We start from the raw sequence: 10,738 nt of genomic DNA, 5'->3' as shown, positions 1-10,738 counted from the left end.
TGAGACATGGTGGGGGGAGGGGAAATGAGGAAACTGGTGAAATCCGAGTTCATCCCTTGTGGTTGGAGGGTTCCTAGCCGGAAGATGAGGCGTTCTTCCTCCAACCGTCGTTTTGTTGTGGTCTGACGATGGAGGAGTCCAAAGACCTGCATATCCTTGGTGGAGTGGGAGGGGGAATTGAAATGTTGAGCTACAGGGTGGTTGGGTTGGTTGGTCCGGGTGTCCCAGAGGTGTTCTTTGAAACGCTCCGCAAGTAGCCGGCCTGTCTCCCCAATATAGAGGAGGCCACATCGGGTGCAGAGGATGCAATAGATGATATGTGTGGAGGTGCGTTGCAAATAGGGAACGTTGCAAAGGTTCACGAGACCGAATCCTGGGATGGCAAGTTTGTTCTAAAATGAGAGATTATAATGACTGGACCTGTATTTACTGAAGTTTAGAAGAATGAGAGGGGGTCTCATCAAAATTTACAGTTCTGATAGGGATGGACAGTCTACCTCGTGGGATGGTGTTTCCCCTGGCTAGTGATTACTGAAACAGGTCACAGTCTCAAGATACAAGTTGTCCACTTCAGACTGCAATGAGGAGAAATATCTCCAATTAGAGGGTGGTGAACCTGTGAAACTCTCTGTCGAGATGAAGCCACAGAAAATATGTAAGGAATAGATCGATTTTTAAATATAAAGGCATAAAGAACAGAATAGAGTGGGAATGGGGGCATGGTATTGAAATAATGGATCAGCCATGATTATATTGAAAGGTGGAGCAGGTTCTATGGATCAAATGGCCTACTCCTGCACCTATTTTCTATGTCTCAAATCTATCCTGTTTTTCAGAGAAATGTGCAACCTAAAATTCCAAAGGAATTCTGTTCCTCCACACGACTCAGTATCTTAATGTACTGTATGTCCCCTTGCCTGCTGTATTACTTCTCCTGTTTGAATTCCATTCTTCATTTTCTGCCCAACAAACCTGTCCATCTATATCTTTCTGCAGTCTAAAGTCTTTCTCTTTACTGTCAAGACACATTTTTGCTAAGATTCATATAATTTGAAACATCTTTATCATGCATCTTAAGAGAACACCTACATCATTGATATAAACTAAAAACCCAAGGGCTAAGTATCGAGTCTGCAGCTCTCCAAGTTAACATGACTTCCAGTGGGAAAATAACCTGTCAACAACTAACCTTTGCTTCATGCCACTAAGTTAATTGTGGATCCAATTTGCCACTCTCTTTTGGCTTATACTTTTTTGACCAGGCTGCCATGCTGTTGTGAAAAGCCTTGCTAATATCCAAGTAGGTTACATCCATACTGATTTTTCAAAATTAATCTTGGCCTTTGAAATTTTTCTAGACACCACTGATTTTCTTAGTATTTAGTGGAGACAACATTTGCTCAAAGGAGATGCCTCTGATTTTACACAGATTTGCCTCCACATTAAACTGCAGTTTAAAGCACTGCAGAAGGGAAAAATTATTACAAAAAAAAGGCAGGAAAGTGGAACTAAGCAAATGCATTGACAGAGACGTTAAAAATCTAATGGCCCACTGTTGTAACCATTCTATGTTTGTCGTAATGAATGCTATCAATTCACAGATCACAATCACGTGATTATAACAGCGAGGCCAGCCATGTTGAACATTTATTTTTAATCAATAGATGTCTACCTCTCACTGTAAAAATAAGACAATGCTGCAAACACTCTGCAGGTTTGGCAGCATCACTGGGACGGAGAATGTTCCAGCTCCAAGGCCTTGATCATCTGTCATAACCAGCATTTCCGTTTTGACTTCAAATTCCAAGCATCTGGAGTGCATTGCATTTGTATGACGCACTCTAATCCCAATAACCTGTTTGACAATAACTCCCTCAGACAGAACGTCGTAATCGAGATTTAACTCGGCTCACCAAGATAAGGCGCATGCGCACTACAGCCCCAAACGGGACCTGTAAAAGATCCGACTTATTCCCGTTTTTTCTCTGTCGATCACTCATGAAGCTGCCACTACCCGTTGGGTGAGTGACTGACTATGACACCGCTTCCGGAAAATAATCTCTTGGCCCCTCGCCATCCCAACTAGACAGCGATCAAGTCACGTGGTGGCATGCATGCGGCGCAAGCGCACTACACGAACGACGATTAGTCCCGCCCCCAAGAAACCGACACCAAATGCGCGTGCGCTCTCTGGCAGACTTTCCGTCATTGACGGCTCTCTCCCTCATCCCGCGGGCGCTCAGTACCAAGTGCGCATGCGTGAGATTCTTTTCCGACTTCCCCCCCAAAAAAGTGGCGCCGCCAGGAAAGGGCGCATGCGCATTGCCATTTTCCGTTCGCGGTGTATTGTGGGGACGCGGAGAATCCTAAAATGGCGGATCTAGCAAATGAAGGTAAGCAGGTGAAAATGGGTATGGAGTATTGGAACGCGGCTGAAGCAAGGGAATTTAGCCTCTATCGTCCAAGATGTGCACACAGCTGGGATTGGTGTTTGCTCCAGCCTCGGTGCAGTGTCGCTGTCTACTGAATGGGTAGACGAGGGGGAGGAGCGGAACGCACACACCCACAACAAAACACCGGCTGACCAGGCCAGAGCGCTAGACAAATCAATAACAAAATTAAATAGTGATGTTCGTTTGGATAGCTACAAGAGGAAAGAGTAAAGAATGAAAAGGAAGGACATGTCTGTAAGGGGTAAACAGTGAGAAACAGTAAGTGATTGAGACATAAATCTGCCTAAAAACGAGAAGTGGGGGGAGCGTTCGAGAAGGAGAAAGCTTTGAAAGTGATTAGGATAGAAAACGGTAGATGGAGAAAGTTACCTGGACAGTGGGTGGGGTGTAATATCAGGGTTAGGGGAAGAATCAATGTGAAGAGGAAGAGAAGTTGGTTAGTAAGGAGTGATGGGGGAGGAGGCATAAGGGGAAAATTGAGTGAGGCGAGATTAGATTCAGAGTTGTGTGATCAAGCTAGAGGGTGGTGTGGATAAGAGTGAAATGAAGGAAAAAAAGGGTGAAGGAAATTATGATGAGTAGATGGGATTGAGGGGCAAATTGGATTGAGGGGGAGTAGGAGGGTGTAAGGCATTGACCTGTTGAGCCAGGATTGAAGTCTCTGCTCCACTTTCTTGTCTTCCCTTTGCTTCCTTGGTGACCAAAAATCTATCAAGTTCTGCCTTGAAAAATTTAAAGACTCAGCTTCCACAACCTTTTGTGGAAGAGAATTCCACATGCTATAGATTCTAGAAAAATAATTCTCTCTATGTTACAAAACAGAACTTGCCTTAAACTGTATGTCAGTTTTAGTGTCCACAAGAGAATATATTCTCCTGTATCTATTATCCAGTGCCCTTTTATCATAAAATAAGCCTTTCATCCCAGTCCAGAGTGATGGCAATGAGTGAAAAGCCTTCATGGCAGAGAAGAACATGAAGGAGCGAGGGACAGATGAAAAAAAATGCAGTGATGAATAAGAGTTTTCTAATATAGGAATTGTGGACTATTTAGCCTCATTTTATTCAATTACAGATTAGCTGTGGCTTTGCTCCATTTGCCAGCCCTTTCTCCATAACCTTTGATATGCATATAACAAAAAGCTGTTGATTTCTAATTAGAATATTTCAGTTGAATCAGAGTTTAGAATTTTCTCAACACCTTCAGTGTGGGGAAAATGTTAGCTAATCCCACTCTTGAATTATTTTCATACTTATTTTCAGATTATGCATTCATACTCTGGGTTCTCCTATCACAGGAAATAGTTCCCTTGGACCTATCCTATCAATTCTCTCAGTCATTTTCACGACATTGTTTGGATCAAACTTCTAAATAAAAACAAACCAAGTTTTTGCAAACTGTCTTCATTTACTTATCTTAGCCCTGATAGCATCATAAATAGGATTTGCAGTTCATCAGTGAGAAGATAGTTCTGGTAGAGGTGAGAACCATTCTCAAGAATGGGAAAGGAAGGATTTCAGGTTCATGGATGACCAAAGATACACAAGACTAAAATGAAACATGAAGAGATTTATGATAAAGGTCCACTTCATAATTGAGTAGAGAACCAAATCTGAAAATGTGTTGCTGGAAAAGCACAGCAGGTCAGGCAGCACCCAAGGAACAGGAGAATCGACGCTTCGGGCATAAGCCCTTCTTCAGGAATTCCTGAAGAAGGGCTTATGCCCGAAGCGTCGATTTTCCTGTTCCTTGGATGCTGCCTGACCTACTGCGCTTTTCCAGCAACACATTTTCAGCTGATCTCCAGCATCTGCAGCCCTCACTTTGTCCTAGAGAACCAAATCAAAAAGTTCAGGGAACTGATAAATGTAATGAGTAGATTACCTGCTTAGAGTCATATCTAATACAAACAAAGATGGTGGCAGTTATTCAATGCCTTCAACTCAGCCTGAGGACAGTGCTGCTGTAACCCTTCAGGTGGTCTCTTGCCTAAATTACTGGCAGCTCTTTCATCAATGGCCTTTCTCCTATGCTGAGTAGGAATGTTTGTTGATGATTGTGCAGTGATCAGTATCACTCACAATACCACAAACACTAACTTCTGTGTCTTTCTGTAGCAAGATCTGGATATCATTCAGACATGGACTGATAGTAGCAAGTAACATTTCTGCTACACAACTGTCAGGCAATGACCATCTTTGAGAAGGGTAAATCTAACTATCATTCCTTGATTAAAACAAATAACTGCAGACTGTGAAGATTTGAACATAGGAACTGGGAGCAGGAGTAGGCCACCTGGCCACTTGAGCCTGCTGTGCTATTCAATAAGATCACGACTGATCTTTTTGTCGCCTCACTCCACTTACAAAAGCAGAAATTTCTGGAGGAACTCAGCAAGTCTGGTAGCATCTGTGGAAAGAAAACAGAGTTAAAGTTCCACGTCCAGTGATCCTTTTTTATTATTCAGTCGAATTACAATGTATAATCAGGAGTGTGACGAAATACGCTGCACTTAGAAACACGGACATAGAAAGTAAGAGTAGGCCATCCTTTCGAATTTGCTTTGCCATTCAATATGATTATGGTAAATCAGCCAGCTCAATACCCTTTTCCTGCTTTTTCCCCATGCCTGTTGATTGCTTTAGTATATCTAACTCCTTGAAAATGCTCAATGTTTTAGCCTTAGCCATTTAGTGGCAGAGGATATACACAGGCTCACTACATTGAGGGAAGGAATTTCTTCCAACATTCAAGAGACGCAACTTTCGAACAAGGCAGACCACTTTTTTGACACCTTGTCCATGACATTGAACATTAGTTCCTCCCACATCCAGTTGTAGCAAGAGTGTATCAAATACAGAAAATGCAGAAACTCGCCAAGCCTCAATCAGCAGCACCATCCACATTCATGACCTCTATCGCAAGAGCAGTGGGATCATCATCTAGTCATACATTATCCTGATGTGGATCTGCATCATCTCAAGCTTCTCTATTGCTGGAACAAAAATCTGGAACCCACTTCCTAGTAGTACTGATGATGTGTCTACAGCAGTTGAACTGCAGTGAGTCAAGAGAGCAGCTTTTCATCATCATCATCATCATCATCATCATATAATCAGTTAGGGATGGGCAACAAAAGCTGGCCTTGCTGGTGATTCTCATGTTTTGCGAAAGGTAGTGTGAGAGAATAAATTTAGTGAGCAACCTAAAAGATAGTCAAAGGAGGGTTGCTGCCAATGATGGAACAAAAAAGTGATTCCTTTCTGCAGGTAAAGGATGGAAATCTGGCCACAATAATTTAACTGTGTTTGAATAGGGGATTGGTGCTAGATGAATGATGAATTGCAACTATACACCACCAATCCAAAAAAAAGTGGAAGGGGTAATCCTGGCAGTTGCAATCCAATCAGATGTTTGGTGAGATAATCTTTAGAGACAAAAATCTGGGATACAGTTAACTGCTGCTTGGAGAAAAGTGGGTTCAAAAATGGAAGCTAATAGGGATTTGTTAAAGGAGAAGTGTTTGATTGACTTGATTGAGCTTGAATAATGAAGACAGACAGTTTAAAGAATCCTAGAATAGAATTATAGAGTACAAAAAGTGGTCATGTATACTGTTGCATCTCTGGCTGTTTTGTAGAGCTATTCAGTTCATTCCATTCCCTTCTCAATCGCTGTAGTTCTGCAAATTTTATTTGTTCAGTGATCGACCAAAGTTGTCTTTGAATACTACTTTTATTCTGCATCTAACAGCTTTTCAGGCAGTGCATTCCAGGATACAATAACTCACTGTGGGGGTGAAAAGTCTTTTACCATCCTGACTCTAATCTGCATGCTCTGTTAACTGGTCTTCTGCCACTGGAAGAAGTTCCTCTTTTATTTACTCTTTAAAAACTATTCAAGATTTTGAACAACAAATGTTCCCCTAACACTTTAAGCCACTGTTTTCCCCTAACACTTTACTGCACTATTTATATAGCTGAGAGTGATGCAATTGAAGATATGGAAGCAGAGCGTTTAGATTGAAACCATTAAATAGGTGCAGAAACAGGAAGACCTTGTAGTATATGTAGAAAAAGTAGCCGACAAGATGAGACTGTTAATTAAGTCATGTATGTTTTGCTTTATTTAGAGATACAGGCAATGAAATTGCTGAACGCCAACAAGCTCAAAGTAAATTGCCAGCTTTCCATTGAAACGCATTGAATAACAGTTCAAACTCTTATTGAAGATTAGCTGTTCTTACCCAGTTTGAAATTGAAGATTTTGGTAATGTTTTCAGAAACGAAAACTACATGATGCAAATTTGGCTATTTTCTGCCAGCCTATTTTGTGTTCCTGTTGTGTACCAATTTGATCCTCGGTGTGCAGAATCAAAAGTTATACTGGTGGAGCCCCACTTAGAGTATTGTATCTAATTCTGGGCACTAGTTTTGGAGGACCATCAAAACACTGGAGAAGGTGTGGAGTGTATTTACTGTATATACTTGTGTATAGGTCGATCTCATGAATAAGTCACCCCCTATATTTTGGCCAAAAAACTTGTATTTTCCATGTACACCATATATAAGTTGACCGTAGTTCTTCACAGTTATAGATCAACATGTATGAGTCAGTGTGCCTGTCCATTGCGTTATGCTCCGACTTTCCAGTCTGCTGGCCGTACTGCTCCATTCCAGGTCTTCCAGTCCGCCAACCGTTGTGCCTCGCTCCAGGTTTTCACAATTACTGTAATGAAACGACAGTACAGAGCGACCGCCATATCCGCAGGGTCGGTTTCAGCTAACTGCAGTTTACTGCAACCCAAACTTATTGCAGGGAACGTTCCAGAACCAGGGATCAGGGGGCTGCCAGGAGGGTAAATTTCCCATTTTATCTATTTGATAGATAAATACGCATCCCCTCGAAAATTATACCTTGTGTATAAGTCGACCCCCTAATTTCAGATTTTAAAATACCTTCAAAATTCGACCTATATGCAAGTGTATACGGTACTCTAATTAAACCAGGAGGAAGACCAAATTCAGATAACTGCACAGGCTGGAGAATCTGGAACTGTTCTTGGAGAATGGAGGGTTAAGAAGAAATTTGAGTGCTTATATCAAAAGGATGTTTTAATCGGTTTTAAGGAGAAACTGTTTTCAGTGGCAGAAAGGTCAGTAACTGGAGGTCAGAAATTAAAGCATTAAGAGAAGATTGTAGGTGATAGGAGAATGTTTTCTTATATACAGGGAGTTATAATCTGGTACTGACATGATTAGCTGAATGGTCTTGTGACGTGCTCTGTCATTCTATGGTGAGTCTGTGCTGTCGTCCAACAAGACCAATTAATTTTTCCTGCATGCCAAAAATTGAACAGCTACAGATGGAAGTCACGAAAACTCTACAATTCAAGCATCATCACCTCATTTTTGTATTCCAACAGCCTTAAGATAAAGGTCAATATTCCATAAGTGTTTTTAAGTACAGGTGTTTGAGTTGGTGACAGTGTATGCAAGAGTTGATGAAGGGCTTTTGTCTGAAACGTTGATTTTCCTGCTCCTCGGATGCTGCCCGACCTCCTGTGCTTTTCCAGCACCACTCTAATCTAGATTCTGCAAGAGTTGTGTTCATAAATGTGTATGGAGTCTTGAGGTGATTTTTCTGAGTGCAGTAGTCTATATGATCAAGATCATGAGTCTGTCTACAATCAGTAGTGTGAAAAAGCTGAATGAAAATTTAGATAAGAACCCACAAGGGAAATGTGAGAGTACCAGCAGGTGCATGTATGTGAATGTGCATATTTGGGAACTGTGCATGTTGATACAAGTTCTTGAGATGGTTTATATTTGACAGCATCAATTTGTGCATAATGACAGTTGTGAATGTCAAAGTGAATGTATTAGGAGGTTGGAGAGGTTTTTTTAAAAAAAAAAGTAAATGTACCCAGTGAAAGTGGGAGTCAGCATTAAAGGAGTTCTTTTGCATGAGATTGACCTTGCATGAATGGGGAGTGTTTATGTGAACCTAAGGAAATGTGACAGGTCATATGTTAAAGAAAAGTTTGTACAAGAAAGCCCAGAGGAGGGAAAGCAAAGTGTGAGTAGATGAAGAGCATATGCAAGAGAGAACGTGACTGCAAGTGAGCAGTGAGGTAAGCTTTATACATGAGAGATCTGTGTGTAAGACAGCATATATAAGATGGAGAATGAAGGAAGTATTCTCAAGGGTATAGGTGCCATGAGGGTACACAAAAGAATGCTCACATATGCATAAGCAGATTGTATGACCGTTCACATATGTATTAGATTAAGCATGTGCTTGAAGTGAGATGTGTATGTGATAGAGCACAAGCTTTTTGTGAGTTTTGTCTGGTGTGCATAATTGAGACCATACATAATCAAGGGTGGTGTAGCGAATGGGGCTGTGTGCTTGGTTATTGTGAGTTTTGAGGAGTACTTTTCTGGATTGAGTGACTGTACATGGGGTGAGTATGAGATTAAGCAAGTGAGGCAAATGCATTATGAAGTGAGTGCATGGGCAATGTGTTTGGAATAATGTGTGGGGGTGCTGAAACATGGGTGGGTGAGGGGGAGAGTAAAAGGCTATGTGATAATTGAGAAGGTGTGGTTTGTGAGAGTGAGAAGGAAGAAAGGAAATGCAGAGGACAGAGTTGTGTGTAGATGAGTGTGAATATTTCTGCAGTTTTCATCTTGTTGGAGAAAGCAGTTGTAAGTAAAATGTGCATACATGTTTTATTCTTTGTTTGCAGAGAAACCTGCCATTGCTCCACCTGTTTTTGTATTCCAGAAAAACGAGAAAGGACAGAAGGTAAGTATTCTACATTTGTATTTATTTTAGTGTATTATGTCTTAGAGGGCAGTAGGATTGTCAGTTTGAAAATTTTAACTTCAAAGCATCTTGCCCAGAAAATACACTCAACATATAGTAAATAAGGTCTCATTTGAAGGGTGCCACTTCAATCCAAATTTACTTCCTTTTCCTGGAAGTCTGTTACAGGCATTCATTATCCAGTGGGGAAAAGTGTATCTTTCTCACAGTCTTCAACCTTGGTCAATACTTGTGAATTGCGTTTTTTATCATTTAGACCGGATCTCAATATCTTCTAACATCATTCTTCACCCATTGCTTTATTTTATTCATTCACACTTGGAGTCATAGAGATATACAGCATAAAAACAGATCCTTTGGTCCAACCTGTACATACCATCCAGATATCTTATATGAATCTGGTCCCATTTGCCAGCACTTTGCCCATATCCCTCCAAATCCTTCCTCTTCATACATCCAGCAGATGGCTTTTAAATGTTGTAATTGTACCATCCTTAACCACTTCCTCTGGCAGCTCATTCAATACACACACACCCTCTGCGTGAAAAAGTTGCCCATTAGGTTCCTTTTAAATTTGTCCCCTCTCACCTTAAAGCTATGTCCTCTAATTTTGGACTCTCACCCACTCCCCCTGCCACCGCAGGGAAAAGAACTTGTCTACTTACTGTATCCATGTCCCTCAGTTTTAGGTCAGTCCTCAGCCTTCGACGCTCCAGAGAAAATAGCTGCAGCCTCTCCCTATAGCTCAAACCCTCCAACCCTGGCAACATCCTTGTAAATCTTTTCTGAATCCTGTCAAGTTTCACAACATCCTTCCTATAAGAGGGAGACCAAAATTGCATGCAATACTCCAAAAGTGGCCAAACTAATGTCCTGTACAGCTGCAACATGACTTCCCAAATTCCAATACTCAATGCACTCACCAATGAAGGAAAGCATACCAAACTCTTTCTTCACTATCCTATCGACCTGCCACTTCACTTTCAAGAAACTGTGAACCTGCATTCCAAGGTTTCTTTGTTCAGCAACACTCCCCAGGACCTTACCATTAAGTGTATAAGTCCAACCCTGATTTGCCTTTCCAAAATGCAGCATCTCTCATTTATTTAAATTAAGCTCCATCTGCCACTCCTCGGCCCATTCGCCCATCTGATCAAGGTCCCATTGTACTCTCATTTAACCTCCATTGCTAACCATTACACCTCTAATTTTGGTGTCATCTGCAAACTTACTAACTATACCTCCTATGTTCACATCCAAATCATTTATGAAACTGACAAAAAACTGACACCCCGTCTACCTGGACACCCCGTGCTGGCCTCCTACCTGCCCTCGACCTCTTCATAGCAAACTGCCGCCGCGATATTAACCGCCACCTGAACTCCCACACTCCTCCCACCCACTCCAACCTCTCACCCTCGGAACACGCAGCCCTCCACTCACTCCGTTGCAAC

The 10,738-nt window shown here is 41.6% G+C and overlaps 1 protein-coding gene across 4 annotated transcripts in view; it reads left to right on the top strand.

The window, feature by feature from the left end:
- The first annotated feature begins 2,291 nt into the window (after positions 1 to 2,291).
- The window catches only part of LOC122565289 (ran-binding protein 3-like), a 109,437-nt gene continuing 100,990 nt past the window's right edge, over positions 2,292 to 10,738 (top strand). For 2 of the 4 annotated variants that reach the window (XM_043721087.1, XM_043721086.1), the window contains exons 1-2: positions 2,292 to 2,393; positions 9,205 to 9,263. In XM_043721087.1, the coding sequence (XP_043577022.1) occupies positions 2,372 to 2,393; positions 9,205 to 9,263 (81 nt within the window). In that variant the 5' untranslated portion in view covers positions 2,292 to 2,371. Of the gene's footprint in view, positions 2,394 to 2,429; positions 2,712 to 9,204; positions 9,264 to 10,738 lie in introns of those variants that run through there. The other 2 variants (XM_043721089.1, XM_043721090.1) reach the window with 2 other exon arrangements.

The sequence above is a fragment of the Chiloscyllium plagiosum genome, chromosome 31 (genome assembly GCF_004010195.1).
Source record: "Chiloscyllium plagiosum isolate BGI_BamShark_2017 chromosome 31, ASM401019v2, whole genome shotgun sequence".
NCBI classification, from domain to species: domain Eukaryota; kingdom Metazoa; phylum Chordata; class Chondrichthyes; order Orectolobiformes; family Hemiscylliidae; genus Chiloscyllium; species Chiloscyllium plagiosum.
This window is presented reverse-complemented; position numbering and strand designations above follow the sequence as displayed.